The following is a 19,749-nucleotide window of genomic DNA, read 5'->3' as shown; positions in this document are numbered from 1 at the left end:
CAAATGATTGAGAGTTTTGCACTTAACTGTTTTGGGTAATTGTGTCATTTAGTTCAAAAGGGTTTTAAATTCCCTAGGGAGATAAATTACACCTTTTACATATTAGTATATTTCCCTTGGGCACCTAGCACAGAGTTATGTTCATACCCAATGTCCAATAAATACAGGGCAGGGAAGAGAAGAGAAAAGAGAAGAAAAGAGGAGAGAAGAGGAGAAGAGAAGAGAAGAAAGGAAAGAAAAAAAAGAAGAGATGAAAATAAAAAAGAGTAGAGATGTAGAACAAAAGAACAAGAAAAGAAAAGAAAGGCAAAAAAGAAATAAATATAGGGAAAAAGAGAGAAAGGAGTTAGAGAAGGAAAGAAAGAGGAAGGGAGAGAAGAAAGACAAGGAAGGAAAGAAGGGAGCAAGGAAGGAAGGAAGAAAGCAAGGAAGGAAGGAAGGAAGGAAAGACCGACCAAAAGGACAAAATGTCAGACCATCATGTTTGTGAATAATATCTGTGGATATTATGCCATTACACTATAATGACCTTGCTCAGTTATCTGGAACACTGATACGAAAAGGTTTATTACTATTATTCAGGCACTACAATTATCTTAGATGGCAAATTGTCATTCAAGATCATTTCACTCCTAATTACAACAATCAAAATAAAAATAATGGAATTTTGCTTAAAACTAATACTAGTCTAAAAATCAACAATAAAACTCTAGAGACCACTTTTGCTCAAAAAAAATGTATTAGTAGGAAAGAAAAAAAATACTTTTCATTGGCTTTGCCAAAACCTGAAGGAATATCCAATTTGCTTCATGTTGTTCCAAGTGCATAAAACAATTATCTCGTACTTTATTTATTTTGCTTGATAATGCTCATAGGAAGTGTTGACTTTTTATAGACGAAACAAATTGAAACCAGACACACTTAGTATATCCTATGAGGTTCATCTTCTGTTAGACAAATCACTACAGAAAACAGCTAATAAGTTAGTCTGTTATAGAGCTTTGTCTTTCCAGAGGCCATAAAGTTAAATTAGGTAGCTTCCCTCTCCCACTGCTGAGGAGCTCAGTATAAGTCTTCGAAAGTTTAAAGGAAAACTCAAAAGACCTTTTTTATTTCAAATGCTTCAAACTGTGCTTGATACTACCCTCATTCATCGATATGCTTTCCCTGCTTAGTTGCAAATGATCTTTAATTTCTAGAACTAAAAAAATAAAATCTAATGACAGAACATGGGCTTAAATTTTTGTGTCAATAAGAAACACTGTACAAAGTGAGTGTATTTATTTTTGTATTTGAACTCTTCACAGTGCAGAAGTCAATGCTGGGGAGTAAATTAGAGCCTCATGATATGATTATCACAGAATCTCAGAATGGAAAGAGGTCTCAGTAGTTATATCTAGCCCAAGTCCTACCTGAATTTCAAATCCTTTGAGAACATTCCTGGAACAATGAGGAAGCCAACATTTCTATTATTCAGTCAAAAAGTGTTTCCTTGCATCACAAGCCAAAATCTGCCTCCAATTTTCATCCAGTGAAACTAGTTCAGCCCTTCTTTGAGGCCAAACAGAACATGGATAATCCCTCTTCAGCATGGCAGCCTTTCAAATATGTACATGTATCTATCATCTTTTTGGCCCCCAGATCTTATCTCCTACAGGCAGTATTCCACTTCATTCAACAGAACTTCTCATATAGCATGTTCTCCATCCAACCATGTGGCCCCCCTCCTCTAGAAGGGTGCTCTCATATGGTCAATGGCAATACTGTAAAGTAGATAGGTAGATAGATAGATAGATAGATAGATAGATAGATAGATAGATAGATAGACAGATGACAGACAAATGGCTAAAGCATTTACTAATCACGTACTATGTTGCAGGCACAGTTCTAATATTAGCAATTATTACTAGGGCAGTGTGCAAAATCGGTACTCTTTTGTAGGAAAAAAGTTCATATCCTTTCCTCAATACCCTATTAATAAAGTAAGCAGGCCAGAAAGACCTCCTGTCTTTGCAAATCAGCAGGGTATTGACTTTAACGAATCTGAAAAGAAACCAAGTAAAAGCAAAACTAGTGAAAGTGTCTCCTAGGCTAAGGTTAAACTCCATGAATCACATATTTCAGTGGTACCTTTCACCATGTGAGAACTTTTAAAATGCCAGTGAGAACATCTATTTTTAGTGCTTGCATTGGTAGGCTCTGTTTATTTCTCTGGAAATGTGTAACTTTTACGAGAGTATCCTAGATTTAGGGCTCAAAGGACATTAAAAGGTATCTACTGTGACCCTCACATTTTATAGGTAAGGAAACTGAAAACAGCGCTTAAGAGACTTGTCCAAAGCCACAAAAGTAGTAAACAAGAGTGGGGAGTAAAACCCAAATCCTCTGATTCCAACCCCAGAACTATGTCCACTGTAGCATTCTTCTGCTATACTACGTAGTAACTGCTTCTCTTTTGGCCAGGAACCCTGAGGGTCTTCCCTTCCTAGTTTGAATATTTTTTTTTTACTTTTGATTAAAGAAGCCATCTCTTGACTCACTTCTTAAAAAGGCCTATTCACTGAATGGGTGTTACCTCACTCAAAGTGAGAATCTGAAAAGACCTTGGCCTGAAAGGGCCAGGGTCTCCCAAAGCATCCTGGGCCATCTCCCATCATCCTCGTGAATATCTGGTCACTGGACCCAGATGGCCCTGGAGGAGAAAGTGAAGCTGTTGACTTTGCACAGCCCTCCCTCACTCAAATCAAAGTCAACTGCAAGTCCTGTCATCATTTCCCTGATGTCATGATTCTCTTCGAGAACGAAGGACAAACACAACAAACTTCTGCTATATCAATGGTAAGACAGGTAGTCATTCCACTTTCCTGACAATGCATTCCATTTCCTGGGGAGGAGAGGTTAGTCTTAGACAGTTTTGCTACTCTTAAATTATCAGGAAGAATCACGAAGTAGGATTTCACATAACACCAGAGGAGGAAAGTGCATAAAAATATAACAATTACTTGTTAATCACCTAATCTTTGTAGATATAAAAAGTTTAGATCAGAGCCTTTCTTGGAGGTCAGTGTGGTAATTGGGGCCTTTTTCATCTCTTATCCATACTACTGCCACAGTCTTCTAGTTGGTTTCAGGTTTTTGGGGCTTTCCCTTCTCCAAACATACTTTTCAAACTGCCAAAAGTAATCTTCCCAAAGCACAGTCATGCCATTCCTGAGCTCAAGAAGCTTCATTTGCCTCCTAATTCATCTAGGATAAAATATAAACTCCTTAGCTCAGCATTAAAAGTCTTTCACAGTCTGGTTCAAGCCCATCTTTTCAGGTTAAATGCATATTTATTCCTATCATGCATTCTTCATTTCAACCAAACAAGCCTATTTGTCATTACCTGAACTTGGCCTGACATCTCTTACCTCCTGGACTTTGTACAGGCTTTCATGTCTGGAATATACTTCCTCCTCACAGTTTGCCTCTTCAAATCCCTAGCTTCCATCAAGGCACCTTCTCTCACAGGAAGTCTTTCCTCATTGCTTTTGTTGTTAATATTCTCTCCTGCTAGCTCCATTTATGATGTATATAATTATCTGCTTACAGGTATGCTTTGAAGGTAGGAGTTCTTTTTCATTTTGTCTTTTGATCTCCAGAGCCTACTATATGGTAGATACTTAATAAATACTTGTTGGATGAGACTGAATTGACATAAAAATACTTTGTGGCCATTTTTTCAAATTGGGAATACAAGGAGCTTTTATTTTCTCAAAGCATGTATACCATAAACCTCAAGAGTAGATGGTGAATTTTGCAATGAAGGAAAATTGGTAAGGCTGACATTTGAAAATTAGTACATTTCTTTCAGGCAAAAGATCAGTTCTGAAGGAAGCCATCGATAGACCACACATTTTAGTGTAAGTAATTCAAGTTAAAACAAAGCAATCAATTCTTGTAATAGTAAAAATATATCTTCCCTCACTTCTGTCCTAATGGCCTCAGCTATCAGACATGTCCCTTTTCCTGAACATTGTGGAAATAACATACATCTAAAATAATTTACAAGTTTGAGCACATTAGAAGCAAAAAACAATATGAAAATACCCCTTATCAAACAAAAGTTGATTTCCTTAAAAGGCTAAGACTCCAGTATAACTTAAACAACATTCCAATAATGAAAAATCATTTCCTCAAAATGGAGATTTTTTGGTAAATACTTAAAAGACATGGATCAATTCCACGCTTTACATGTAACTCCTCTTTTATATGTCTAGTTTGCCAATGCAAGTGACATGATATGATGTATAATTCCCTGCTTTGGAATATCACCAATATTAAAAAGTATTTGTCTTAGTGATGAGAAAAATATTTGCAGGGATGTGATCACTTTCCCACTCCCCATTTGTTGAATGTTATCACCCTAATGGGATTCTAATCAGATTCACAAACATATCTGTACACATCTATTTCTCTAAATCTATATTCATCATCTGTTCACTTCTCCTTCCACATCCTTCAAATTCTAGTTCAATAGAAAATCAAAATTTATGCTAATGATATGCAACCCTCACATAGCTCATAAATGAGTATTAAATGGTGGAGGAACTAAGAGTCACCATGAGAATGAAGACTAATTTTAGAAAGGAAGATGGTATAAAAAGAGAGAATGAAAGGAAGTTTTGATCAAATAAAGGAAACTATGTCCACAGCTTTTGTATTTTGATGTTTGTATTGGTGTGTATGTATACACACACACACACACACACACACACACACACATATATATACATATATGTGTATATATATATATATATATATATATATATATATATGATGTACTGGCATACCACAAAACAGATTTGCAAATATGCTATCAAATGTCTTTTTGAATAATGCTTATCACCGTTTGCTCATCTATCAGTTGAGCAATTAGATCAGAAAATGAAATGAAGCTAGTTCTGATTCACTCTTAGTGACCACCACTATCTTTCTGAAGCAATAACAATATATTTAATAGTCCTTTCTAGAACTTTTCTGGGCTTTTATGTGACATTCATCTTTTTAAAAAAACTTGTTTTCTCTTACTGTAAACCAGCACTTTTGTCCAGTTCCAGTACTAAGCCATGTCTTATTTCTTATGATTTCTCAGACAATAACAGATAGTAGTGCTGTGATCATTTCTATCTCTTTCATTACTTTAGGATGTATGTTTTTCTGAAAATGAGACTTGAAATAATTTCAAGTCACTTATAATTAGTCATTTCTTTACCATTGCCTCAGATAAATCTAATGTCCATTGTGACTTAACCATGTTTGTTCTACTGTTACTAATTTGAAACTCATTTTCCTTTACAGAGACAGAGTAAGAATAATCTTCCATTGCCCTTCCTCCCCAAATAAAGTGTAAAGTCTTATCTTGGCATTGAAATCCAAGACCCTCCAAAACTTCAGGCAACATATCTCTCCAGACTTCTTTCCCATTTAAAATCACAAAATCACAAAACTCAAGATCTAGAAGATCTACAGGCCATATAGTCCAATATGTACCTTAAAATACATCCCCTCTATGTCACACAAAAAAGTAGTCATCTAGCCTGTGTTTGAAGAATCTCCTGTTCTTAGGCAGTTCATTCTACCAATAAATTATATGAACCATTTATAAACCTTTGACTTATTCAAACATGAAGCATATTTTCCAATTCACATTTATCTATCGCCATCACAGAATCACAGATCTCAAAGTTAAAAGGAACCATAGTAGTCATGTAGCTCAGCTATCCTTCCTAATCCCAATTTAACATTGATCTCAGTAAATACATAAAAGCATAGCTGACTTGTTTTAGAGAATCTTATCAAGTTCTTCATGGTGTTTCTCTATTTCACTATCTTATGCATTAGATGTTGGTCCAAAAACTGCAGTTAGCTTCATGACAGTCATTTTGCTCATGTTCAGTCATGAGCAATGCAATACAAAGTCAACCAGTGACAATTATTTATTAAGCTCCTACTACTATGTGCCAGGCACTGTGCTAAATATTGGGGATACACAGAGATAGAATTAAATAATCCCTACTTGCAAGGTGTTTACATTGTAATGGGTGTGTGTGTATGAAGACAATAAGTGCACGTAAATTATATACATGCAGCATATAAATATATATATATATAATATATATGTGTATATATATATATATATATATATAATATATATGTGTGTGTGTGTGTGTGCTCCAAGTTAATAAATAAACAAATGTTTGAAGGAATTGACTATGATGTCGTCTGGGAGTAAAAGCACTAGAAATTTGGGAGATCAGGAAAGACTTCATGCAGAAGATGGTGCTTGAGTTTCATCTTAAAGGATGAGAGGGCTTCTATAAGGTGACACTAAGGAGTAGTTGCATTTCCGGAATTGGGGATGGCTAGACCAACTATATTATGTTTCAGTTAGATCTGAGTTCAAGTGCAATGAATGTTACCAGTTCATTTTTTCTCCCAAAGGAGCAACTACTCGTATTAGCAAGGCAATAATCATAATATAGACAATAATTGTGAATAGGCCTATGTAGTATCACAAAATATAAGAGACTGTCTGTATAGAAGGTAGAAGAAGTAAGACATTTATTCAGACACCAAAGAATCAGATCCCAAAACCAATAAGTCCAATCCATCCTAGCAGCACCAACTTCCAAAACCAGTAAGCCCACTTTATCATAACAGCAAAGAACTTAAAACACAATATCACAGCATGGAGCCTTGCCATCCTATAATCTCCCCCCTGCACCCTCTGCTGGGGCCTTGCCAGCAACAATCACTCACAGCCACCACACCTCTGCTCTCTCCCTCAGTTCTAACTTCTCTCTCCCCATTTCCTGTGACACGCTTTCCTTTTCCTCCTAGGAAACTCCTCCCACCACATGTGACTTAGGTTTCCTGTGACGTAAACAGGTCACCTGGCCTATTAATGGGCGGGAAAGATCTTCAAATTTAAATTGTCGTAACACTACTACTAAGAAAGCTTTGTCATTGTAGTATTTCTTCATGGTTGTTTTTCAGTTCTTTCAGTTGAGTCTGACTCTTCCAGACCCCATTTGGAGTTTTCTTGGCAGAGGTCCTGAAAGGATGTGCCACTTTTTCTCCCCTTCCTTTTACAGAAGAGGAAATTGAGGCAAACAGAGTTAAGCGACTTGTCCAGCTAGTAAGTGTCTGAAGCTAGACTTGAACTCAGTAAGATGAGTCTTTCCAATTTAAGGCCTGACACACTATCCACTGCACCACACAGCTGTACCAAAGACTAATTAAATTTAGAAAAATGACACTCTTCCAGTCATAGATTATACCAATTTATGTCACTGTTTACTTAGAGAAGAAGGCATGAGAGTGTGTCTGTGTGTGTGTGTGTTTGTGTGTGTGTGTGTGTAAGTTTAAACTCATTAAAGCTACTAGAAAAATAAGTCAAAGTATTTCTATTACTGATGGTAAGTCATTACCAATATCATCTATACGTAAGCACAGATAGAAAAAACTAATATGGATGTAAACTGCCGTGGATGAAAAAGGGTTAAAATTCCACACCCATACATGATCCATTGCTAAATGTGTTCCCTGTGCAAAAAGAGGTGAAATTTTAATCTGACAGTTCAACATGCATTTATTAAGCACTTACTATAATTAAGGTACTGTGCAAGGCCCTAGACATTCAGAGAGAAATAAAACAGTCCCTGCTTTCAAGGGACTTACACCTTACTAGAAAGATATACTTTGTACATGAAATAAATTAAAAAGAATATATAAAATAATGTACTTTGTAAGTCACATTTTCCTTTTGGGAGAGTCAGGGAAATGAATAGAAAAACAAAGGAAGTAATTGCTAGAGATTAGGTATTCATTCATAAGTGTGGAGCAGGGAACTGACCCCAGTGTTTTTGATTATTAAAAGATGCTCACTCTATGATGACTGCGAGCCTAAATGCAGTCAACATTCTACTAACTGGCTCAATATATCATGTTTCAAAGATTCTTTCATAATATGCACATATGAGACATATTGCCTAAAATTAACTTGTATGTTGTGTGTGAGGGAACCACAACTACCTGTGACAAAATGCTCTTTCTACTAGAAAGTTACTCCAAAGATGGCTTAAAATTATGAGGATTATATTATTGATTTTTGTTCATTTGAGGGTAGGATAGTGTGATAGAAATAACTTGACAATAAAACATCCCAAACTATGAGAAATGCATTTCTCTCACCATTTTGTATTCTTTCCATCCTCTTTGAAAATCCAGACTCCCATCTTCACGATGTTGTATCACTGTCCAACCTCCTCCTGTAAGCTCCATATTGCAAAATACCTACAAAAAACAATGGAGGAATAATGGCACACTAGCTTTGTATTGGTATCCATAGAAAGAAACACAAAACAGAAATTTTTTAGTAGTGAAAGTCAGCTAGGTTCTGTCTCAAGAATAAAGGTCATACTGTGTTACCCTTGGCAAGGCCTCGAATTTCTTTGGGCTTCAGTATTCTCATTTATAACATAACCTCAGAGCTTTTCTTTTTTCAGCTCTAAGTTATGGAATTCTATGATAAATGATCGATTTGGTTTTCTTATTGTCCAAACTAGATTTGATCAACTCCATAGACCATCTAACATCAAGACTGATCTAAGTAATGCTAAATTAATTTAATGAAAAGTAGTAGGCTCAGTAATTGTAAATAAACTTGTGTATGAGACATTAAAAATGAACATAAGATTATTGGATTTTAGAGATGGAAGGAACCTTAGACATTACTTAATTCAACTCCTCCATTTTACAGATGAAGAAACTGACACCTAGAGCTATTAACTAACTTTGCCAGCATCACACAGTAAGTATCAGAAGAGGATTAGAACTCAGGTCTTCTGATTACAAATTCATTATTCTTTGTAGTATACCATTCTACTTATCTTAATCTATAATTTGTATGTATTCATGTAGATATGTGTGCATATGTGCATACCTACATATGTGTATATGCATGCAAACTATTTATGTGTATATATGTGCATATACACATATACAAAAAAGAATAAAAAGCTTTTCTCTATTAAAGTTGTGAAATCACATACTAGCATAAGTCAAATATAATAGTTGTTCTGGTCCATTAAACACCATTAGAAACCAAATTTGGCACATTGGGTAACTTTTATTCCCAAACAGAGGAGGGAAGAATACGACCTGTTATGGTCCTTTTGACAGGGTCACACTTTCTTTCCTATGTGGAAAAGCTATTCTAACCTTCCACACACTTGTGTGTGCTTCAATTGTTCTAAAGGCCACAGTATTTATTCATAAGTTGATATATTTCCCCCCAGAGTCCTAGAAAGAAGGAAAACATATGTAGCACATAATGGTCTTTGGAGAGCAATCTCTGTTTTCAGAGCAGTGTGCAGAGTAGTAGCCGCTTGATAATCTATGGGGATGATAATTCCCTTGCATTGCTGAATCAGCAAATTACTGGAACATTTCTGTGGCTGGCTAAAGGTGTGGGTGTGAAGAAATAGCAGTAGTTTGTGTGGACACACAGCATGCAAAGTTTCAATTCAGGGAAAAACCTCAAACTGTCCCCTAAGGCAATAAGTGGGGACTAAAAGAGGGGCAGGGCCCTTGAGCAGTAGTCACAATCCTTGTCCAAAACACAGAACTGCCAATGTATTTACTGTGAAAGCGACTACTGATTTCTAGACCCATAGAATGTTAGAGCTGGAAGGGACTTTTATATCATTTAGTTTAACCCTTTCATTCTACAGGTAAAGGCATTTTTTTTAAAGTACACCAGAGGGCAGCTAGGTGGCATACTGGGATTGGAATCAGGAAGACTCATCTTCATGAGTACAAATCCAACATTGGACACTTACCCTGGGCAAGTCACTAACCCTTGTTTGCCTCAGTTTCTTCATCTGTAAAATGAGTTGGAGAAGGAAATGGCAAACCACTCTCTTTGCCAAGAAAACCCCAAATGGGGCCACAAAGAATCTTATATGCTTGAATCAAATGAACAACAAACAATGACAGGAAAAAGAGCCAGGAAGAGCTGGGTTCAAATCTCATCTCTGTTATTTACTGACTAGCTGTGTAAGCCCAGAGGAGTCCCTTCATACTCTGTGCTTCAGGTTCCTCATTGGTAAAATGAGGAAATGGGACTAGGTGGCTTCTAAGGTCCCTTTTAGCTCTAAATCTATGATCTCATGAGGGTCAGAGAGGTGACCTGACTTGCCCAGGATCACAGGGCAAAGTAGTGGCAAAATGGGGGCAAAACCTTCCCTCCTGCCACCTTTCCCTTTCTTCCTTTCTTAGGTCCACTCTCCTTAAAGTAACCTATGTTTTAGGAAAACTGGAATATTTTGCTATTTCCTGATCACAACCTACACTGTCTGTCCATGCCCAAATTACTTGAAGAGTGATTTGGAGTCACTTGGCCTCACAGATCTGGATTGATGAAAAAATATCTTAGTTTCACTGTGTATTTCAAGTTTCATACCAAAAACTTCTTTAAAAATACAGAGGAACAAACGGGATTCTCTGGTTTTGTGCTTAATGTTTTAAATAGCTGAAAACTCAACGATAGCTTCCTATTTCAAAAAGATGTGATTTTTCTAAAAATAAGTATGGAGGCAGAGGTGGAATTGGATTCTGCCAATGCATCTGTCTTTCAAATTCAGTTCCTTGTTGGATTAATGTACATTACTGCCCAAATTACTGTTGGAATAATGCACACTCTTGTTCAACAGATGTACTTCATTTATGTGAGAGCAAAAGCGAGCCCCATTTAGCCATTACTTCCCTATAACTTTATGTCATAAGCAAATGAGTTTACCTCTAACAAGCATTGAACTTTCCTACTTTAGCCTCTTTGTTCACACCAATGCCTCAGCTTTGAATGCTTTCCCTTTGAATAGGACCCTGCCTATCGAAATTCTTCTCCTCCGTCACAGACCTTCTGACTTGCTGCCTCTACGATGAAATTTATATTGATCACAGTGACTGGGAATTTTCTGTTCCTTCTCTGAACTCTTATAACCACTTGTTTATATGACTGGTATATCACTTATTCCATATTTGCTTTTAGTTCTTGGTACATGGTAAGCACCCAATAAAGATTTTCATTCATTCATTTATTCTACTATTATTATATCATTCATGTCTTAGTTATTTTCATTTGATTATAGGTTCCTTGGGGGCAGTGGCCATCTCTTCCTTATTTTTGTATCCCATAAAGTGCTTTGCACAGAGAAGGTACTTAATAAATGTTTTTGAATAAATAAAAAGGAATCAATAATGAACACATGCAATGCTTCATTGGGATAGAATTACTGATCAGCTTATGTCTATAGTTTATTTGTATCTATCATATTTTCTTAGCATTCTTTTTTGCTTCAGAATTTTAAGCAACTCAGCCTATTACAATAAATGTTTTTTATAAACTTTAAATATAAAAATATTATGTCCTGAGGGGAAATGTCTTCTCCCACCAGCCCCATTGATTTAATCATAGAAACTAAGAAGCAAATATGTAACAGAGCCTAGAAGATATTAAAGATGTTAATGTGTTACATGAAATGTGAATATGTGGCTAGGCCTTGTTACCTCTTTATGAAGTATAAAGGATGATGAAATTACAGGGGCAATTTGGCTGAAGATTGACTCCAAATGGTCTTTTAAAATCTAATCTTGCCACCTCTGAAGACAATCTGTCCTGAAGCAGCTTCAAGGAGTATGACCTCTGACAGTAGAGAAGAGAGCTGAGGATTTAAGAGAGAAGTAGCCCTGGCAGTCTGGAGTAGAACAGCCAATAAAAATAGGCTTAGGGAACAAAACTGAGCCGTTTGCACAGTAAAGATGCTACCCAAGGGGAACAATTTGTAGTTTTCACAAAAAAGGAAAGGACACTAGGGCCTCACAGTACTAGTACAGTACTAGAGACATAGGTTGTTTTGGCCATATGTTTACCCTATGTATGTTTTTCACTACCAATATACTCAGATTGTACCCACTCTTCCTACTAATTCTGTGCCATCTCAGAAATTGCTTTTGCTTTGAGATAACTGCCTACTAGACAGCTATTAAAGGTAAGTACACTTGTAGGCAAATCATGAGCTTTAGTTTTAGGAAGAAGTAACACAGGGCATACTTTGATAGGTAGTAGTACCCCTTTTGGAATACCAACCACAGAGTTCAAGTACAATTATGACTACAGATTGGGAGGCAGAACCCAAAGAGGATGCTACAATAAATTATATTGTTTAGTACACATAAAATATATGTATGTGAATCTGGAATGAGACTCAACTTTCCAAGATAGTGATGTGTTTAACTTATGTATTCTTAAAATTCAAAATGTGATTGGCCTACTTGATATATGTCTATTTTATATTATGCATTTATGTTATTTATTGAGCACTAGTTATGTACATACCACAAATAAGTGGTACAGAAAATAAAGTCAAAGGATTTTAGAAAACGAGAACGTCAATATAGGTTGGCAAGGCTGTTAAAAATTTATGGGAACAGTGGTATTTGGACTGAACATTTAATTAGTGGAATCACAGAGCTTGAAGGAACATTAGCAGACATCTAATCCAAACCATACCTTACCAAGAATCTCTCCTATCATAACTTTTACAAGTAGTTATCTAACCTCCATTTGAAGACTTCCACTAAGTATGAATCCAACCCACCTAAGAGAGGCCATTCCATTTGTGGGCAGCTCTAATCATTTAGGAAATTCTTCCACATATTCAGCTAAAGGCAGAGTCTTTATAGCATCTCCTCATTGGTCCTAGTTCTTCCCTTTGAGGTGAAGCAGAATAAACCTAATATGCATCAGCTCTTCAAATCTAGGATAGCTACTTTCTTAAGCTCTACCACAGGTATATCCTAGAGTATTCCCCTCTTCTCCAGGCTACATAATCCTAGTTACTTCAACCTCTCTTCCTAGCATGAGCCTGAGGTCCTAAACCATCCCAACTCACTTTTTCCCAAGCTCATCAATGCCCCTCCTGAAATGTTGCACCCAGAATTGAGAATTACATTTCATATGTGGCCTGAAAAGAGCAAAGTATAATGAGACTACAAACCAACTTATCCTGGTCACTATGCCTCTTTCTGTTTTAAGTGTGAGATCTTGATAGCTTTTTGGTTGCCATAGTACCGTACTGACTCATAGAGAATTTACAATTTATCAAAGCCCCCAGATTTTGAGTGGATGGGTAGGATTTATTTGGTGGAAGTAAAGGTGACACACTAAGATCAAATGTACATAGGAAAGAATGAGCAATGTTTTGGGGGGCCAGTAAGATTAGTCTGCCTAAACAAAAGGCTCATGGAGGGGAATAGTTTGGGATAATGTGGGAATGATGTTAAGGAAACATCAAATTAAGTGACCCCTTGAATTTGTACTGTATGCTGTAGGCAATTAAGAGTCACATTAAGTTGTTGGGCAGATAATAACATGATTAAAATAGCATTTTAGGAAGATTAATCTGGAGGCAGGGTATTAGACAGAAGGGAGGTAGGAGAGACTTAAGTCAAGGAAGCTGATGAAAAAGTTGTAATAATCCAAGCAAGAAGTGATGAGGACATAGACATGGGCAGTAGTAGTGGAAATGGGAAAAGGAGACTAACATGAGATTTAAAAGACAGAAATTAACAAGATTGGGTGCTGACTAGATAGTGACGGTAAAGTAAAGGTAAGGATAGAGATGGCTTCATGGTGTTGAACCTAAGTAACTAGGGGAATTGATAAAAATAAGAAAATAATCATGATGAAAGCAATGATAAAGTTTCATTTGGACTTGTTGACTTTGAGATGAAGGCAGGACATTCAAATGGAAATGTCCAATAGAGTGTTAAACATATACCACTAGGTTAGAGATCTGTAGGTGTAGAGTTGCATTTCAGAGTTGGAAGGTCATATTAAAGAGGCCTTGGAGTCTGATCTATACATACAGACACTCACACACAGAGAGATACACACAGAATCCCAATTAGAACATCCTTTCAAAGTGATAAGCTAGCTTTGCCTATAAACTTCCAATGGGAAGAAGATAAGCTCTCTGTGGAAACAAATGAAATAGGTAGAAGGAAAACCAGGACAGTGTAGAATCAGGGAAGTCAAAAGAGAGAAAGGTTGATGGTGCCAAATGCCAGAGATCGGTCAAGAAGGAAGCCCAACTGTTACACTTTAGGCAATTATCTCCTAATTGATTCTAGCGGAAATGGTGGGATTGCTGATTTTGGAGAGAACTGTTTCAGAAGTTTAGTCAGGAAGAAAACCGGGGGAAGGTTTAAGTGTCAAACAACTAACACTTATTAAGTGCCTACTATGCACCAGGAACTGTGCTGTTAGGTGTAGAAAGGTGTATATAGGTATATAAGTAGGAATAAAACTAAAGGTAAAAATAAAAGAAAACCAATCTGAAGAAGTCTAATGGGGGACACAATATGCAAAAGACTACATACAAACAAGCTACATACAGGATGAACCGAGAGTATTCTCAGAGTCAAGACACCTGGATTAGGGAAGATCGGGAAAAATTACCTGCAAAATGTAAGGAAAATGGAGAGAACAAGCAGATCATTTATTGAGAAGTTTGTGAAAGGGAGAAAAAAAAAACTAAGTGGTATGGGGGAGGGAGAGGCAGCAAGATCTTTCTAGACAGAGGAAACCTGGCTAAACTCTCTTGTGATGTAGCTGATACTTCTTTCCCTCCCACATTTCATTGTGGGTTGACTTTCTTCCAGCATGAGGTTAGGTTTTCCATGCTTTTCCAACCTTTTATCTTGGATTTTGACACACTTTGCCAAACTTTGCATTGTAAGTAGTGAGGCAAGGTAGCTACTTATTTCCTGATGGAAAGAGTTAGCTATCTACAAGTGATTTTTGCCTAGACTGGGCAGAGTATATTGAATTGTGATGTTATTGTTTGATATCTGGTGGCCATGTTTTCTTGTGTTCAGAGCATCAGAGAATCATGGAATTTAAAAGCTGGAAGGGACATCAAAGATCATTTATTCTGAACCCTGCATTTTACTGAATATTCTTTTTCTGTCATTCAGAAATAGAAGAGCAAAGCTTCTTTTGGCAGCATTTGTAGCAGCTTCTAAAATGTAAAAAACAAAAAAACTCCTAGGAGTTTCAGCTTCGGTAAAAGGGATCCATCCATAGGATTATAGGATTATAGGCCTGAAAGAAAACCTAGTCCAACTCCATTTTACAGATTTTATGGTCAATTCCAATTTTAGCTCTAAATGGTAGATGCTATCTGTTCCAAACCACCTACTTTACAGATGAGAAAATTGAGGCTCAGAGACTCCAGTTGCCCAAGGTCAGAGAGCTAATAAACAGCAGAGCTAGGATGAGGCCGTTGAGCTTCAGAGAGGTTGGTCACTTGTCTAAGGCATCACAACTAGTAAATAGACAAGAGCAGAATATGTGTCCCAATTCCCAAGCTATTCTTCTTTTCACTGTATCATAGTTAACACATTTTGTTGATACACTTCTGTCAAATGCAATTTATTCTCTCTCTTTTTAGGTATTAGATAATCCTGAGGGAGTACACTCGTTTCTCCCCATTCAGTACAGTTTCCAGTCTTTTATGGTTCCTTCTCCCTCCCACCCAAGAGCTCCTGTGTGTCACTATAAGGGATGGGTTCAGTCAACAAGCATTATTATGTACTATGTTAAGTGCTGAAGATATAAAGAAAGGCAGAAACACAGTCCTTGCCCTCCAGGAGCTCACATTCTGATGGATCATGGAATAGCCAGAGTCAAGGGAAATATGAATATTGCTGAAGTTTGAACCACAGCTAGTCTTCAGAGCTCTTTCAGCCTTAAATGAACAAAGTTGAGGACATTAGCAAGTATTTCCTGGGATGTACAAAGACCTGTTTTTGTTGCTGTTCTTAGATTTTTAAGTTAATTTATGTGATATGTTTACCCTATGTATAGTTTTAATTTAAGATATGCTCCATTCTAGCTTCAAGTTTGTCCCCACAAACCCCTGACTATAAATTCTAAGTCTATACAACATATTATTCATTTGTATAAATGCTTTAGAAAATTTTAGAAAACAGTTTGAGTGTCCAGTCAATGGAGTTCTCAGAAGCTCATCTCCAGATTATTTTGAAAGATCAAGTCTATTGCTAACTGTTACTTAGTTGTTTGATTTTGAGTAGATTCTGTCTGTCTCTCTGTTACTCTCTCTGTGTCTCTTTCTTTCTGTCTCTGTCACCATAAAAGGAAGAATCTAACATCAGATGGCTTCAATGGTCCCACACAGCTCTAGCATCTTTGTGATTCTAATAACACCTCTCCAGAAACAGGTCCAGGCAATGGTGATGGGCTATGACATTTAGTTTCTAACATAGTCCTTGTCTTAGAGTTTAGAATGAGGATTTTATAATGGTTTCCTCTAACTTTTCTGTTCAGACTAGGAAGAAGAAAGAAGCCTCAAGACATGAGACTGAGAGCAAGATCTAGCAAATAAGAAATTTCCTCTGGCCCTTAGTGGGATTCTCCAAAGGCCATTCCAGACAAAGGTATTAGCTAAGATCTTGGTTAGAGTAATCACCTACTTTCAAATTTAATATCTAGAGGGGATAGGCAAAATTAGCACTTTTAAGTAGATTTGCAATAAGATCAGAAGTACAGACCTTTCCAAGCCTCTAAGAGTCAAAATAGCTCGAGGCCATCCACTGCCAAAGTGGCTTTAGTAGCCGCTTGAAACTGAGCTTTTGTATTAAGTACAATCCCAGGGATTTCTGATTGTAAAGGAAGGGAGGCAGGATCAGATTTTAACGAGGCAGTTTAGCGAGAAGAGGAGAGGAGAGAAGAGAAGAGAAGAGAAGAGAAGAGAAGAGAAGAGAAGAGAAGAGAAGAGAAGAGAAGAGAAGAGAAGAGAAGAGAAGAGGAAAGAAGAGAAGAGGAAAGAAGAGAAGAGGAAAGAAAAGAAGAGGAAAGAAAAGAAAAAAGAAAAGAAAAAAGAAAAGAAAGGAAAAGAAAGGAAAGGAAAAGAAAAGAAAGTAGTTTGGCAACAGGAATAGCCAAGGAGGAGACTCTGATTTGGGCTTTGGTTTTAGGTTTGCTTGGTTTTGATATTGCATTAAATCTGCACCTTATGTACAATATATTTTTCTATAAAGCATATTTATTATTATTTATGCATATATTTTAATAAAGGTATTTATAGGCCGTTCAGTGTCATGAAAAAAGTCAGAGTGTGGCTTCAAAAACCCGTGTTTAAAGAGTACCTTATAATTAAGCTTTAATGTTTTCCTTATATTTATTCTGGATCTTTTCTATTGAATTTTCCATTGAGTTCTGATCTTTTTGTTACAAATACCTGAAAGTCTTTCAGTTTGTCAAATATCCTTTTTTTTCTTCATTCAGGATTATACTCAACTTTACTGGGTAAATTATTCTTGGATGCAACCCCTACTCTTTTGTTCTTGGAAATATAATGTTCCAAGACCTACAGTCTTTTAGAGTAGAAGCTTCTAGGTCTTGTGAAATCCTGACTGTATTTCTGCAGTATCAATTTTTTTTCTTGTTGCTTGCAATATTGTCTCTTTAACCTGGGAGTTTTGAAAATGACTATGACATTCCTATAAGGTTTTCTCCTGGGATCTCTTTCAGGTGGTGAATGGCAGATTTTGTCTATTTCTACTTTACTTTCTTGTTCTGGAACTTCAGAAAAAAATTTCTTACTGATTTCTTGTGACATTGTATCTGTTATTTACTATCTGTGTGACCTTGGGCACGTCATACAACTTCCATGGCCTTCGATGTCTTCACCTGTAAATTTAGGATGTTAGACAGGGTGACCCTTAAATTCCTTTCTAGCTTTTAAAAAAATGACCATGCAGTATCCCTACAGTTAGAGTCTGTGAAAAGACTTGAATCATAGATCTTAGCTACTTACAGAAACAATAAACTCCTATTTTTAAAAGTACAAAAGAAAGCACTTTGGTTCAGAAATATTGAAAATCAAATCAACAAATAAACACTAACTGCCTACTAAGTGCTAGGCACTGTACTTAATGTGGTAGAGTGGAATGAGTTCTGGGTTTGGAGTTGGAGAACTTGAGTTTAAATCCTGGCTATCTGATTTTTCTCCCTATGTAACTTGAGTCACTTTTGCTAAACCTCTCAGTCTTGATTTTGCCATCTGTAAAATGAAAGAATTAGACTAGATGGTCACTCCAGGACTCAAGTTATAATCCTACTATTTTTGCCTGTTTCTGGGACATTTCACATGTTTTGACTCTAGTTTTATGATGACTTCTAGAGTTTAGCTTGGAATGTTAGTTACACGGAACTTTAGGTCTCTCAATTTTCTTTACTGAAATAAAAGAATGCATTTGACTAGGTAGCAAAAGCCACATTGCTGTTTCTAGTGAGAAAAGAAGCAAATGAATCTTTGGTTAACTGATGAGGAAAAGTTCAGGGGGAAAATGATGGGGTTTTTTTGGCAGGAAGATTTAGACATGAAAAGACTTAAAAGGCTCATTTGCCAGCATTGTGTGGTTTGCACTCTCTGGCATGATCCCTACTGGTGGTTGGGGAACCTGTTACATTAGGTATGCTGTTGAGTTTATTGAAACTCTGACTCTGACTTAACTCTATCCAGGAAAAGATTGAACTGGCTCATATCCCAGGCAAGGTCAAAGCTTTCAACCATTAAACACCTTTTAACATAATATGGGGGTTGAAATTCAAACAATAAAAAGGAAATCTGATTCACCTCATTTTCATGCTTTTCTGCTTTTCTGTAGGAGATGGAATAATGATGCTTAGGGATGCTAATTGTTTTTCCATAGCTTCAGAATGAAAGATTCAACATATCAGTTATATCCCTTTTCCAAGAATTAGGGGAATTATTAGTTCTAAAATATTTTAAATGAGAAGAAGTAGAGTTTGGGGGACATTTTGACTTTTTTTAGAAGAAAATATGTTGGCTGCAAGACCATTTATGAAATGAAAGGAAAATTCATGCTTCCTACAATAATGCTTAGAAAAGAATCTAGTGCATACAATTAGCCAGAAGTTAATAATTTAAATGTGAAAAGACTTTAAATGCTCAGTATGCTCTTATTTCAATTGTTTAAAATGTGAAATGGGCCCAGAAAATTGTCATTAGTTCTCTTCATCAATATTATAGAACAATGCTTTCCTCCTCAACTTTAGTTTCATTATTTTGAGCTTTATGGATATTTCTCAATGATAAAGCAATGCAAATAAAAAACTATATTAAGCTACATTTTGTTATTCTTGCAATTTTAGTATAGCCTACAACGTTTACTCATTTTTGGCTGATCTTCCCTGCTCTCCACCCAGTTTTTCATACATGGCACCAATTTACCAGTTTATTAGGTCAATCTCACTGAACAGATTGAAGTAAGGGTGGAAGGCTGGAATTCATGTAAGCATGGTGCATTACTGATTCCTGCAGAAAATCTTGCAAATATTCTTTATCTTAAATCCTATTTACAATGGCCACAGGTGTCCCCCCCACCCAAGTCAGAATACGAAATCATTTTTTAATGTTGTAATATTCTAGATTTTTATCCATGTCAGCTACTGATCCCAGATTTTCTAATTCCCTGGAAAAGAGGCATGAGTAAGAACACATTTTTGGTGGATCTTCAATTAACACTACTGCCAAATAGATGAATGAAAAGATAAATGAATTTAAGTAGCATTTGGGAAGCTTCACACAAGGT

At 36.4% G+C, this 19,749-nt stretch overlaps 1 protein-coding gene across 1 annotated transcript in view; it reads right to left on the bottom strand.

The window, feature by feature from the left end:
- Positions 1-19,749, bottom strand: part of ANGPT1 (angiopoietin 1) — a 333,355-nt gene that overhangs the window by 65,830 nt on the left and 247,776 nt on the right. The window contains exon 6 of the mRNA XM_036766890.1: positions 8,236-8,337. Within this exon, the coding sequence (XP_036622785.1) occupies positions 8,236-8,337 (102 nt within the window). The remainder of the gene's footprint in view (positions 1-8,235; positions 8,338-19,749) is intronic.

This window comes from Trichosurus vulpecula, chromosome 1, assembly GCF_011100635.1.
Source record: "Trichosurus vulpecula isolate mTriVul1 chromosome 1, mTriVul1.pri, whole genome shotgun sequence".
Taxonomy (NCBI): domain Eukaryota; kingdom Metazoa; phylum Chordata; class Mammalia; order Diprotodontia; family Phalangeridae; genus Trichosurus; species Trichosurus vulpecula.
This window is presented reverse-complemented; position numbering and strand designations above follow the sequence as displayed.